Here is a 15,155-nt window from a genome sequence, read left to right as displayed (position 1 = left end):
ATTATTTTCCACAGAAATGTAGATTCAGACATGTTCTGAATTCCCTCCAGACAATTGATGGCAAGACTTGAGCAGAAATTCCTGCTTTCCAAATCACAGATTCTACCTAGATTTTCAAGGAACTCAAGTTATGTTGCTAATGTCACTATACAAGCACTGTAGGAACGGGCATAGTGTTCTGGATTTTCATCTTACTCTTAAAGGTCTTAAAAGTTACCATAAACTGACCAAAACATCTCATGTGTCAAATTTTTTTTTAATCCAGGTAAATAATATTTTAAAAAAGTGTCACAGAGCATTTGTGTATTCCCTTTCCTAACTGCGTAGCCTATGTGTGGAGAATTTATGAAAGATCGTGAAAGTTTTAAAGTTAAGCAGTGATCATTAGAAGACTGAAGTTGATGTTATTTTTTTTTTCCTTTACAGAATTGTCACTGAGGTTGCTGTTGGTGTGAAGGTAGGAGATTGTGCTTGAAAGTAAAGTGGAAATTAGGAATGTTGAATATAGTATCTTTACAGCAAAACCCAAGCATAAGAGCTTTCCTTTAATTTGTAAAGTCAGAGTCTATAAACAACTATACAGTTGGATAATATTACTGATTGTGGGCTTTGATAACAAGCTGATTTTTTGATTTTAAAAATTCTTTGAATAGACTTAACTTTGTTAATTTAAGAGAGTTTGACTCTGATTAAAGCAAAACAAGTGTTAGGAATGAATCACACTGGAAGTTAGTTGCCCTCACACCAAAGAAGAAGAAAGTTGTTTAAGTACTTTCAGCTTGAGTCAGTAATGAGCTGTTTTGTCTGGAGTAGGTTTTCACTCCCTTCTTCCTTAGGAAAACTGCTCAGCATTATAGTTGACTCCATGCTCACCATCTGGCACTTCCTTGAAGGCATAGCCCTTTGAATGCCTTGGTGTAGTACAGGGTGCTGGTTGCAAGCCTTGTCCTTTAGCTTATGCCTAAGCCTGTAGTAAGATTTCTCTTGTTCCCTCAACTGTAATTGTAAGTATACATATAAAACCCCTCATATAACTACCCTAAGGAGAACTGTACATATACCTGCACTAGTGAGGTTGACCCTCAGTAGTTTTCTTGGATCTTAAAAGATTGTGTTGATAACTGTTTAATCTTCAGACTAGGTTAAGAGATATTACTGTGTTTTCTTTTTGATAATGAACTAGATGTTCTTGTTTTAATACTTAGGTTATTTCTTGGATTCATATTGTATAGAACATTTAGGTTCATTGACAGTCATATTTTTCAAGTTGAGATAGTTATGAGCTTTGAAGTCAGGAGTAGCTCAAGAGTATAGAATGTGTTGATGTGGTAGTTATTATCCAAATAGATGTCTTTGGTGAATTCTGTAAAAGAATAAATGATGCAAGATACTTTGTAAAAGTGAGTTAACTAATAAGTCTGCGGTCTATTACTGGCAGATAAGGAAACTAAATACACACAACCTCAAAAGTAGTCAGGAAAAAAGGAAGGAGAATTAAACTAGGCTGTCTGGAGAAGATATGTTGGCCTTACCAGTTTTCTCTATTGTAGTTAAAGAGAAACTATTAGAAAATTGTACAAAAATACTTACTACCTATTTTTAAAGTTGTTTTAAAGTTCGCAAAGTTAAAAATTAACTTTGTATCATTTTTCAAGAATTATGGTTAAATGCTTTCCCTTGGTGTCCAAATTATGTACAAGCACTTAAACGTTTTTAAAAGTAAAAATAAAAATAAAACATATGCATGTTTCAAATAATTGAAAATGTAGCGTGCATTTCTCTTTGATTCTCAAATCAGTTTTTCAGGTCTAGATGTTTTTAAATTTTTCACACCTTTAAAAGTTGCTGATTTGCATATTACTACATGTGTCTTATTTTTTTGTACAAATACATTGTATTCTGACCCATCTTGACCTTTTCAAATTTTTAATTTTGCTATATAAATTTAATTGCCTGTATTTAAAGTATGGAATGTTTGTACACACACTTGTGAAGCCACTGCTACAGTTGAGGTAGAAACTTGTTACTTCTAGAAATTCCATCCTGCGCTCTTCTGCTTTCTTTCCCCAGAAGCCAGTGACCTGCTGTCACTACAGATTTACTTGTATTTTTAGAGTGCTAAATAATGGAATTGGGAGGTGTTCTGATCTGTTACACTCAGCCGTTTATAAGTAATTTACATTTGTATTGATCTCACCCCCATACCTTGCTTAGTATCATTACACTATATGGCAGTTAAAAACTTGTAGTAGGCATTTGTGTTTGGGGGTATAATAAGGTTGCTATGAACATTTCTGCACATTTTTGTGCAGACATATGCTTTTATTTCTCCTGGGGCCTATTGTTAAGAATGGCTGAATCATATGATAGGCATATGTTTAATTAATTGAAAAACTGCAGCCTCTTTTCCACAATGGTTGGACCATCTTGTCACCAACAGGGTATGAAAATTTCAGTTCCTCCAGAGACTTCTTTAGTGTTTAGTCGGTGTGAGGTGATAATTTAATTGTAGTTTTAATTCGTATTTCTGCGTGGATTCTATTATGAGCATTTTCATGTGCCTTTTGCCAGCTATTCTACTCCTCTTCCTCCTTTTGTTTTTTTTTTTTTTTTGAGACAAGGTTTCACTGTATAGACAAGGCTTGCGTTCAGCTAGAGAGCTGACTGCTTCTGCCTCCCTATTGCTGGGATTAAAAAGATTTACTGGAGTAGTTTAACAGGCTGTTGTCTTAGGGTTTTTATTGCTGTGAAGATGCACTGTGACCAAGGCAACTCTTTAAAAGGAACCATTTCATTGCTGCTGGCTTACAGACTAAGTCCTGCCTAGTGACAGGCTGGTAATGTAAGTGCTGGAGAAGAAGGCGAAGGGAGGGGGGAGCAAAAGAGGGGGGCTGCAGGGAGAGAGAGGGGAGAAGAGGAGGAGGAGGAGGAGCAGCAGCAGCAGGAGGAGAGAGATAGACAGACAGACAGAGACAGACACAGATTGACAGGGAGAGAGACAGACCAAAAAAAAAAAAAAAAACCAGACAAATTGAACTTGGCTTGAATATTTGAAACCTCCAAGCCCACCCCCAGGCCTCCAGCAGGGCCACACACCCTAATTTTTTTCAACTAATGGCATTCCCTACTAGTCTATGGGGTCATTTTCATTCAAATGACCACAGCTGTGGTTCTGCAGTTTAACAATGACTGTGTTCTGACTGAAAGTCCAAGATTTCAACAGTTGTTCAGTCCATGAGTCTTTGATTTCATCTGGTTTCTGATGAATCCTGATGGAGTAGGCTCTAAGCTCTGAGAAGGAGTACGTCAGCAGGATATATGAATTTGTCGTTGGGAATGAGAGCAAGCCCGCAAAAAGCAAAAGCTTCTTTCCTCCATGTCCTTCATAAAGGCTGCTACCGTCCATCTGGGTTTATGGTGGGCCTTCTTTCTTCCAACGAGTTAAATAAAAAATAAAACTCCCTAACAGATAAGCCCAGTAGCTAGGATTCCGGTTAATTCTAGGTGTAGTCAAGTTGACAGCCAAGAACAGCCATCACACCTCACTTGTTTATTGATGTATTTTATTGTCCATGTTTTAAAGGTAGTGTTTTCCTTTGAATTTTGACAGCCTTCACTCTGGGCATGTCCTTTATTAATCAGTAGCTTGCACAAATCTCCATTCGTTCACCTTCCATTCTCTACACATTGCCTTTGGAAAGCAGCAACAGCTGTGCTGGTAAACTCCACTTTAGTTTGCCAACCTTTTCCTTTATGGATGGTGCAGTTTGTCCTACCTAAGCCTTTTGTAACATAAGTAAAATGACTTTGTTTTCTAAGAGTTTTTATTTCAGTTTAATATTAGGGTCTCTTCTGCATTTGGGATTAAATTTTTTTTCAGTATCTTTCCATTTTGTTATGTTAAAACAAACACACACACAGACACACACACAGACACACACACAGACACACACACAGACACACACACACACACACACACACACACACACACACACACACACACACACACACACACACACACACACCCTACAAGGAAGTAGGGGGAAAGATAGTGAAAGAAATAGAGGAAGACTACAATATGAGAAGCAGGGAGAGGTGAGAAAAAGTTGACCCACAAATCAGAGGTTGAGTTAATCCTTTTAAAAAAGTGCAAAGCATGGATTGAAAATCCTTATTTCAGATGTGAATATTTGTTTTTCCAGCAATGTTTGATAAATAGAATGTTTTCATTAATTAGCCTTGTAGCTTTGTTTAAAAAACTTATAACACTTGCCTATATATGATTTTATTTCTATACTCTTTCCTGTTGGTTCATTTTTATAGATCTTGATGCCAAAAGCATACTGTTTTAAGCACTAGTAACATACTGGTTATTGCTTTGGTTCTCCAACTTTGTTCTTCAAAGTGTCTTGGTCCTTCTGAGTTACAGAAAGCATGCTGGGATCTTAATAGAGTTGGCTTGAATGTGTGAAGGAAATTGAGGAAAATTGACAACTTAATATTTAATTTTTCTATCAATGACAATAGTATTTCATTCACATAAGCCTTAAATTTTTTTGGCATTGTTCTTTAAGATTTCATTAAAATTTTATACATTGTTTGTTTTGGGTTAGATTCATCCCTAAGTGTTTATAGCTTTTGTACTTGTTATAAATACTGTTTTTAACAGTTCAGTTTCAGTTGTTTGGGATAGGAGTTTAGAAATAAGATGTTTACATGTTCTTGTATTCTGGACTGTTGCCAAATTCAAATTGTAAATGTGATAATGCTTGTTTGAGGTTCTAACATTTTTTCACATTTACTATTGGTGTCTAGCTATTTGGTTGCCATTTTTTCCCTTATCTATGCCTGGTAGTAAGTATTGAGTTGAGTAGAAATGGGAAGAGTAGGCAGTTTTACCTTGTTCTTCCATTCAAGGTGAATATTATTTTTTCCTTACTCATGAATTTAAGTTCTACAAGCTGTCAGTTAAAGAAGGAATGTCATTTCAAAGTGAAGCTTTGTAGATATGGGTTTGTTTTTTTCCGTCGGGAAGTTTTAATAAACTACATACTAAGTTTTTGTTATTAGAGCAGGTATGTTCCGGTTATTTATTTCTTCTTGGGTGACTTTCATAGTTTGCTCTGTGTAGAATTGGTTAATTTGTTCTCATGGACTTGTTTATGGTGCACTATTATGCTTTGTATTGTTTTTCTTTATGAGGTTGGGTCTCACTGTTATTTATTTATTTATTTTTTCTGGCCTAAAACACTATGTAGATCAGGCCTACCTTGAAGTCACAGATCCTCGTGCCTCAGGAAGCTGGGACTAAAGTTGAGTGCCACTGCACTCAGTCCTTCTTTATGCTTATGATAGTTTAGAACCTGTAGTCACTTGAGCTCTCTGCTTTCTTTTACTGATTATTCATGTTTTGTTTGATTTTATTAACAATTTTCTTGTCTTTTAAAAAATTGATTCTTTTTCTTTTTGCCTTTGCCTCATGATAATTTATGCTTTCTTTCTTTTTTTTTCTTGAGACAGGCTCTCACTTTGTAGCCCTGTCTCAGAACTCATTGTGTAGACCTGGCTGGCCTAGAACTCACAGTTGTGCCCCTCCCCTTCCTCCACCGAGTGCTGGGGTTAAAGGCATATGCTATCTCTACCATGTGATTTTATTTGCTTCTCTGTTGCTATGATAAACACCATGACTGAAAAAGCATCTTGGGGAAGAAAGAATTTATTCAGCTTACAGCTTACAGTCTGTCATTATGGGAAGCCAGGGCTGGAGCTAAAGGCAAAGACTGAAGCAGAGATCATTCAGGAGTGCTGTTTTTCTGGGGCTTGCTTTGCAGGCCTTCTTATACATCATGGGACCACCTTCCCAGAGGTGGCAGGGGGTTCCGCCCTTCCATGTCAGTCATCAAAGAAAAAGCCCCATAGATTTGCTTGTAGCCCAGTGTGATGGAGGCAGTTCTCAGGTGAAGGTCCCTCTTCCTGGGTATCTCTAGTTTGTGTCAAATTGACAACAACCTAAGCACAGCAGGATTGCTTACTTTTTGACCAAATTGGATTATGTTCTAAAAATAACACATAAAGCCCTAACTCACAGTTTAAGTTATGGTATGACTATTCCTCATCACTGTTTTGCTTTGATGGTAGTTAAATAATGCTGAGCATATCTTTTTTTGGTAATAGCTGAATGTAACTGATTTTTAATATAAGGCATGTGTTTCAAAAAGTTGGTTTTTGTTGTTTAAAATTTTGGTTACTATTAGAATCCTCTAATACATTGTATGTCGTGCTAGAGTCTTTTTCTAAAAATTTCAGTTTATATAACATCTCTATTGAAAGACAGCTCTGGTGAACATAGGCTTCTAAAACAGTTTATTGATTGTTCCTCCATTGTTAAATGTACATACCAAGTAGTACCCTCAAGCATGCCTGAGGAAATGGCTTGGGATTTAATATTTTTATAATCTATGAAGGATTTAGCGGTAAGTAAAAAGAGAAATACTAATTTTATTTCACCACATTTCTATTTGTTGGAGATCCAAAAGATCGAGACTCTAGAAGGATCACATCTCCTGGGACATACTAATTAAGTAAATGCCATACAGCTGTGGGAGGGTTACTTTTGAATGGCAGGATCAGAGCAGGCTCCGTGAAGTAGTAAGCTATTCTTAGTAGATGGGTTGAGAGATAGGAAAGAACACAGAGCCGTACTAATTGAGGGAGTGATGTCTGTGTTGACTCACAGAAAGTCAGTTATTTAACATCAAGTTTAATTGTCTTGGTTTTGTTTTGTTTTTGTAAGCGTACTGATCAGTGCCTATTCCTCTACAAAACGAGGTGAATCAAAACATAAAGTGATCTTGGTGATAAAACATACACACTTGTTAAATGCACTGTATTTTAATAGAAAAACAATCCTGCTACTAAGTAAACCTGCACACCACCCCTGCATACCGCCAGAACCCTGATAAGTCTCTGTGTACAACTACCAACCAGTTAACTGGAAATGCAGAGAGCATAATAAATCACAACAGAATATAGCATATAAATGCAGGCTCTGGGTATTCTGTAAATTTGGTATATGTGTATCAATTCTCAGTAGCAAGTGAGATATAATAATTAAAAAAAGATGGAGAAGAGCTAGGCAGTGGTGGCATAGTCCTTTAATCCCAGCATCTGGGAGGCAGAGGCAGGTGCTCTGTGAGTTGGAAGCCACCCTGGTCTATAGAGTGAGTTCCCTGACAGCCAGAGCTACACCAAGAGACCCTGTCTCGAAAGCAAAACAAAAACAAAACAAACAAAAACCCCAAACAAACATAAAACAAATAAAAAGGATGGAGAACTGTAGAGGAATTTTAATTCAGAACATGGCAAGAGATCACATCCTAAGACCTAGATCTGTGTGATCTGGCTCAATGCAAACCTTTAATTCAGGAGATAGAGGCAAGCAGATCTGAGTTCAAGGTCAGCATGGTATAAAACAAGTTTCAGGTAAAGAAAAGCTTAGGTCCAGGCACTCCTTTAATCCCAAACAATGAAGGTAAAGTTATTTGTAGGAGGCAACCATGTGATACGTAATTGAGTGGCAGAAAAGATGACTAATCAAAGAAAGATTTGGATATCCCAAAGAAAGAATAGGATAATCCCAACTCTAGAAGAGAGAGAAGAAAGGGAAGCTACTTAAGGTGCAATTCAGAGAGAGAAGAGGCAGTTTCACTGGAAGATTTTACAGACACAGGTTGAGCTAGACATAGGTGAGGACAGAGCGAGCCAGCGAATGAGAAGGAGCTAGGAGATTAGAGTAGATTGCTGGAGTTAGTTTGAGGCCAAGCACAGCAATTCAGGGGCCAAGAGAGAAGCTAATTTGGATAGATTAGCTGGGAGAGGAGTTTGAGCCAGAACAGCTGAATTGAACCAACCAGCCCAGAGCTCAGAAAGAACAAGAAAGGGTGAGCTTATTAAGTAATAAGTCTCAGGCTGAGAACATTCCAGCCTAGGTTAGATTGTACAGAGACTAGATGCTTTAAGGACTAGGACTAGGTTAGTAGACAGGCAGTAAGCCTCCCAGACAACAACTGAAACAATAAAAATAGAGAACTTCTGGGTAAAAAGTTTTTAAAGAGGTAATATCAGGTCATTCAATGTGCCTATTAGATTTTGATCCTTTCTGCCTCTTAATAAACCCTATTAAGCAGTACAATGTTCATGAAAAGTTAGCAATTGTAACACAGATTTAACCTCTGACAACATTAAGTAATTACAAACTTTTGGATGTCCTATTATAAAAATAGCTGTTGTTGGTTTTTGAGAGGCAGTGGTTTTGAAAGGAAAACAGTGAGACAGCATAGGTACCTGGAAGTAACTGGGAAAGAGTTGATTGTGGTGAATCTCATATTTTAACTATTTGTTCAAGAGTCCTATGACTTGAGCAGTAATACTTTGTGGTATCATATTAACATACAAACTTACAGGACAAACTCGCTTGATAAAAGCACTAACTTTATTCTCTAGTGGTTCTCAACCTTCTAATCCTTTACTGCAGTTCCTCATGTTGTGGTGACTCCCAACCATAAAATTAATTTCACTGCTGCTTCATAACTATACTTTTGCTACTGTTAATGAACTATAATGTAAATATCTGATAAGCAGGATATGTGATATGTGACCCCTGTGAAAGGGTCATTTGACCCCAAAGGAGTTGGGAACTACAAGTTGAGAACCACTGCTCTAGTGCATTTCACCTATAACCAAGTGAAGAATGCCATTAAAAGCTTTGCCACACAAATAGACCCGTATTTTGTGTACTTTAAATTGATCTTGAACTCCTGTATTTATCATTAAAAATACATCAAAAGTTATCTATTATTTAGTGATTACATTGACATCATTCTTTTTATACTATTTTGTTTTATAAAATTTAAATTCTTAATATCACAAGTAGTTTTCCTTGTATATTAGGAACAAAGAAAAGCTAACATGCTGATTAATATCTCTGAGAGCTCTTTATCGATAAATCTCATTTCCTATACTCTATCTCTTTGTTAGAGAAACTGGGTCATCTGTACAATTTCCACCCTTCAGTATTCTGTCGATTATACATTGTTTCATATGTTTTTCAGTTTTCTTTATTAATTATTTACTTGTAAGTAGGTGAAACTTGATCAAATACAGGTTTAATATTTAGCAAGAATATCTTTTTTAAGCAAGAATATCTTGATATGCTCTATGTCATTTCTGTTGTGTTATTTCAGGATGAATTGATTATCTAGTTCACTTTGTGACATTAACATTCATCAGTGTGAGATGTTTTCAGCCTGACATGCTTACTACAGAATGCGCCTATCATTTATTCACTTTTAGTAACAAATGATTGTTGTGAAAATAATGTATTTTCCTCTTCATATATTAGAAGTCCTCCTTTAAGAACTTTGCTCCTGAATTATTTGTTTACATTATAGCTACAAACCACTTTTCAAACAGAAGCAGGGTAATTTTTGATAGTCTCATACATGTATGTAATTTTTGATAGTCTCATACATGTATGTAGTGTTTGATAGTCTCATACATGTATGTAATTTTTGATAGTCTCATACATGTATGTAGTGTTTGATAGTCTCATACATGTATGTAATTTTTGATAGTCTCATACATGTATGTAATTTTTGATAGTCTCATACATGTATGTAATTTTTGATAGTCTCATACATGTATGTAGTGTTTGATAGTCTCATACATGTATGTAATGAGTTACAGTTGTTGTCATTCCCATCTCCTTCTCTTAGTCCCCCTCTTTGCTGGAACCTCCTTCCCAAGAACCCCTCCTACTTTATATGTATATATTTTTTGTATATAATCCACTGTTTCAATTGGGGTTGCTCTTGTGAACTTGAGTGGGAGCTTATTTATTGGAGTGTGGGCTGTTTATCAGTAGCTATTGCACTGAAGAAAATGGTATCTCCTCTCCCAGCAACATTAACTGCTAATGTCCCTTGGGGAGGGAGTGATTGGGTCTTATAACTCCCTCCCCCATTACAGTTTTTCTGATGATCAACTTCCAGTGTAGTTAGCGTGAGTTCCTTTTAATTATTACTAGCATTTTTAAATCATGCACTTTAACATTTACTTTCTAATCTAGTGCAATGAGTATTCTTTTAAAAATGCTGTTATATCTTGGGCAGGTGGAACTTAAAATACCAGTAACTTTGATATGTGGTTGAAGTATCTTTGTTTTAAAATTAATCAGATATGCTTTTCAAAAGTCCCTGTGCTCAAAATGTGGGAAATGTTCCTTAGAAATCACAGTAATGGGGTACCAGGGGATCTTGCTGTAAGATTGTTACTGCTTCTGGACCCTTTCAGTGTACAGTTAGCATTTTTGACAAATATATTAGCTCATTAATTTTATTTCTCATCCATATTTAAAGTTATATTGTTTTTATTTGATGTGTGGGAATGTTTTGCTCACATGTATGTTTGTGTATCATGTGCATCGTAGAACTGGAGTTATAGGCAGTTGTGAATTGACATGTGGGTGCTGAGAAGCAAACCCTGGACCTCTGTAAGAACAAGTGTCTCAAACACTGGGCTACCTGTCCAGCCCCCTGTTTTTATGTTTGTATCTCTTGTCCTTGAAAAATCTTGCTGCTAATATTAACCTAGCACTTATGTTAGCTTTTTAAAAAGACACTAGTTTTTTAAAGGCAGTGTTAATACTATACTAACATTATTTAATATGATTTATGATTTTTTTGTAATGTTTGACTCTAAGGCATATTTCACAAAGGCATAGTATAACCTTCATTGAAATTAGTCTATATTCTACCACCAAACTAATGGTAGATTTGATTTCATTTTTAGATATGAGTTTTAAAATTATTAACTAAGTTTCCCCAAGTTAAAAAAAAAAAAAGACCTGAAACAGGCCTCATTCAAAAAAACTTAGCTAACCCACTGCTTTGTATTCTCTTTATATGTGTGTTTTCACTATCGGTTGGTTTATCCATCTCATTCATTATATTCAAGTATAAGTTTCTTCATTTTTCTTCCCATAGTAGGTAGAAAGCATAATGTTTTATATCTTAATATTTTACTAAGTGATATCTCCTGGGCGACACTGCACAACTGTAATAAGGAAACGTGCTTTCTGTATTCGTGCACAGTTTCTACTCTTGTTAGTATGAAAACTTGCTAGTATTTCTTTAGAGTAGCTTCTAGATATGAAATTACTGGATCAATGTGTAGTACAAATACAGTTTTACTAGTTATTCCTAAGGTGGTTTTGTGTGGGGGTTGTTTTTACTATACAGATATATGAATGCCAGTGTCTCATAGCAAGAATAGATTATATAGTATGTGCTTATAACCCCAAGTAGATTGTAGGGGAGACAGGAGGAAAGATCTCTAGTTCTTGCTGGCTAGCCACTGTAGAATAAGTAGGTGAGCCTCTAGGTCCCAGTGAAAGACCCTATCTCAGGAAAAGAAAAAAGTTGGAAGTGTTGCTAGTCTGGTGGGTGAGAAAGTATCCAAATACAGAATTAATTTGGATTTGTTTTACTATGAGGAGGATTAAACAGATTTTCAGCTTATGATTTATACTTTCTATGCCAAGATCTTCAAGTTTTTAAGTCCCTGTTTGAAGTTTAGACTTTCTTTCTGATTCAGTTACTTAAAATTTATTTGAAAATTTTGTGTTTAAAACAGAACTTGATTGCATTTTTCTTTTTCACTGTGCTTTTCATTAAAAGTATCTTACTGTATTTGGGTAAACATAGAGTGTATTGTAGAATTAATATTACATTGGATTTCATGGATTCTTAAATAGAATGTGTAAATCAATATTATGATGATTTTGGAGGAATGAAATAGATTTTTCAGTCTACGGTTTTGAACTTTTTCCCCCTGTGTTTGCCATGGCTCTCTGGCCAGGAAGAGTATGAGTCATTTTATTCCTTTGTATATTCCTGCTTTAAGATCTTGTGTATATATTGTCTTTAGAAATCAAATCTTTGGCCTGGATTTTAGCACTTAAGCATGTTTGCTGCTCTTCAAGAGAACCCAGGTTTGGTTTCCAGAATTCATGTCAGGCATCTTAACTTCAGCTCCAGGTGATATGTCCTGGCTATTTTTATGGCTGGACACAAGCTAGATTCATCTTAAAGGAGGAAACCTCAATTGAGAAAAATGCTACCATAAGATCCAACATGTTCTTAATTAGTGATTGATGGGAGAGTCCAGACCATTGTGGGTGGTGCTATCCCTGACTCGGGTCCTAGGTTCTATAAGAAAGCGTCCTGACTGCAGAGGAAGAAGAAACTGGGCAGGGCATCTCTGTGACAAGACTGGGTAGGCTTCTGGGAGGATATACGGGAGACTCTAGCTGAAACTCCTAGTAGCAGGGCCCATGGAGACTGAAGAGGCCACCTTCTAGCCAGACAGGACTTGTAGTGCAGAGAGGGGAACACCAACTCACCCATAAAACTTTACCCTGCCTACAAGGTATGCAGGTATTAAAGATTGAGCAAAGATTGAGGGACTGTCCAACCAAAGCCTGGTCCAACCCCAGGACCTGCCACATGGAAGAGAACCAACTTTTGACACTATTAATGATACTCTGCCATGCTGGCAGACAGGAGCCTAGCAGACTTGTCCTCTTAGAGACTCCACCCAACAGCTGTTTGAAACAGATGCTGAGAGTCACAGCCAAACACTGGGTGAAGGGAGTCTTGTGGAAAAGGGGCTAGGGGGAAAACCTGGAGGTGACAGGAGCTCTACAAGAACACAAACTGAGCCAATAACGAGGGCACAGAGGGACTTGTGGAGACAGAAGCACTGACCAAAGACCATGCAGGGAATGGACCTAGGCCCCCTACAGAGATGTGGCGAGACTGCCTTGGCAGGCCACAGGGGATGAGGACATTTTAAGTCCTGATGTGACTAGATGAGTTGGGGTGGGTGAGTGGGTGGATCTTCCCTTTTCTGGGGAATAAGTAAGGGGGGGATGGGGGAAGAGGGAGGGAGAGTAGAACTGGGAGAATAGGAGGGAGTGAACAAATACATTTTAAAAAACTAAAAAAAGAAAAAGAAAGGCAGGATAAGCAAGCTGTGATGAGTAAGCAAGAAAGCAGTACCCTTTCCATGGCCTGTATATCAGATCCTCCCTCCAGGTTCCTACTGTTTGAGGAATTAAGACAGTATTCAACACATCTATAGTCAATGGATACCTGTACGGATGTGCCACAAGCACATGCAGACACATAGATGAAACAGTAAAAGTTCATCTTTAAACAAGTCTTGAGTAGGAGAGATGACCAGAATATGAGCCAAATTTTATGTAATATCAAGTTGTATTATTGCTTATGACATAATTTTATGATAGCGTTTAAAATGTGTCTGTCTGTCTGTCTAGCTACCTGCCTGTCTGTCTGTCTGTCTGTCTGTCTGTCTGTCTGTCTATCTATCTATCTATCTATCTATCTATCTATCTATCTATCTATCTATCTAGGCAGGCATGTGCACCACGTTGTACATGTGGAGATCACTGGACAACTACTAGGATTTTTTTATCTTCCACCTTGTTGAAGGAGTGCAGTGTCTCCTTTCTGTCTAGCTTTCTGCCTAGCTATCAGGGAGTTTCAGGACAATTCCTGACTCTACTTTCCATCTTCCTGTAACAGTACAGGAATTACAGATGAGCTGTTCCACATCCACCTTAATTTTTCTTTTTTCTTTTTTAAAATTTAATTAATTCAGATTATATCTAAATTGTTATCCCCTCACTTTTATCTTCCCTCCCGTTCCTCTCACTCCATTCCCCTCCCATAGGTCTGTGACAGAAGGGCACCTCCTCCCCCACCATATGGCCACAGCCTATCAAGTCTCATCCTGGTAGCCTGCACCCTTCCTCTGAGTGCCACCAGGCCTCCCAGTATCCGCTCTCCACACAACTGTGGAATGCCCTGTCCATTGGCTAGATCTGAGTAGGGGTTCAGTGCTTACTGCATGTATTGTCTTTGGTTGGTACAGTAGTTTGAGCAGACCCGCTGGGCCCAGATCCACCCCTCACGATGTTCTTCTTGTAGATTTCTAGGACCCCCTGGATCCTTCTATTTCCCCTGGTAAGTGAAGACTTTTATGCGTCATCCCTTTTGGCTAGTGCCCAATTATAAGTGAGTGTATACCCTGTGAGTCTTTCTGCTTCTGGGTTAACTCACTCAGTATGATCATTTCTAGTTCCATCCATTTGTCCACAAATTTCAGGGTTTCCTTATTTTTAATACCCTAGTAGTATTCCATAGTGTAAATGCACCACAGTTTCTTTCTCCATTCTTCTACTGAGGGACATTTAGGTTGTTTCCAGGTTCTGGCTATTACAAATACGGCTGCTATAAACATGGTTGAGCATATGACCTTGTGTGGTGGAGCATCTTCTGAGTGTACTCCAAGGAGTGGAATAGCAGGGTGTTGAGGTAGCCTTATTCCCAGTTTTCTGAGAAAGTGCTAGATTGATTTCCAAAGTGGTTGTACAACTTTGCATTCTCACCAGCAATGAAACGAGTGTTTCCCTTTGTCCAGTCCTCGCCAGCATGTGAGTTTTTGATCTTAGGCATTCTGATGGGCGTAAGATGGAATCTGATTTGTTTTGATTTGCATTTAGCCGATGACTAAGGATTTTGGGCACTTCTTTAAGTGTTTCTCAGCCATTCAATAATCCTCTGTTGAGAATTTTGTTTAATTCTGAGCCCATTTCTTAATTGGATTATTTGGTTTGGTGGTGTTAAATTTCTTGAGCTCTTTATGTATTTCACATCCACCTTTATACAGGGGTTCTGGGAATATGCCAATTGACTTCCTGCCATTTACCCTACTTCTGGCCTTGTGTGATCTCTTAATCTATGATACTGATTGTTGTTTGTCCTGATTTTTTTTTCCTCATCATTTGGTTGAGATGTTGTTTCACAGAAGTGACTTATTTAGGGTGATTAAAATGCCCCGTTCTTACTCATTTTCTCCCTGGAATTAAATTTGTGTTTTTTTTTCCAACTCCTTATCTACCACTTAAAAAATGTGAATGTTACCTTGTATGCATATGTCTCTATGCATCTTAACATAGGTGTGTCCTGAAGTTTTTTTTTTTTAATTCTTACCAGTATGGATTTTGTCATGTA

The 15,155-nt window shown here is 37.4% G+C and overlaps 1 protein-coding gene across 5 annotated transcripts in view; it reads left to right on the top strand.

Moving 5' to 3' along the window:
* Positions 1 to 15,155, top strand: part of PTBP2 (polypyrimidine tract binding protein 2) — a 66,515-nt gene that overhangs the window by 1,381 nt on the left and 49,979 nt on the right. For all 5 annotated transcript variants that reach the window (XM_084755397.1, XM_084755396.1, XM_084755395.1 and 2 more), the window contains exon 2: positions 427 to 457. In XM_084755397.1, coding sequence (XP_084611523.1) covers positions 427 to 457 — 31 coding nt within the window. The remainder of the gene's footprint in view (positions 1 to 426; positions 458 to 15,155) is intronic.

Source organism: Acomys minous (assembly GCF_964271855.1).
Source record: "Acomys minous genome assembly, chromosome: 14".
In the NCBI taxonomy this organism is placed as follows: domain Eukaryota; kingdom Metazoa; phylum Chordata; class Mammalia; order Rodentia; family Muridae; genus Acomys; species Acomys minous.
The sequence above is the reverse complement of the archived record's forward strand: the minus strand, read 5'-3'. Positions and strand labels throughout refer to the sequence as shown.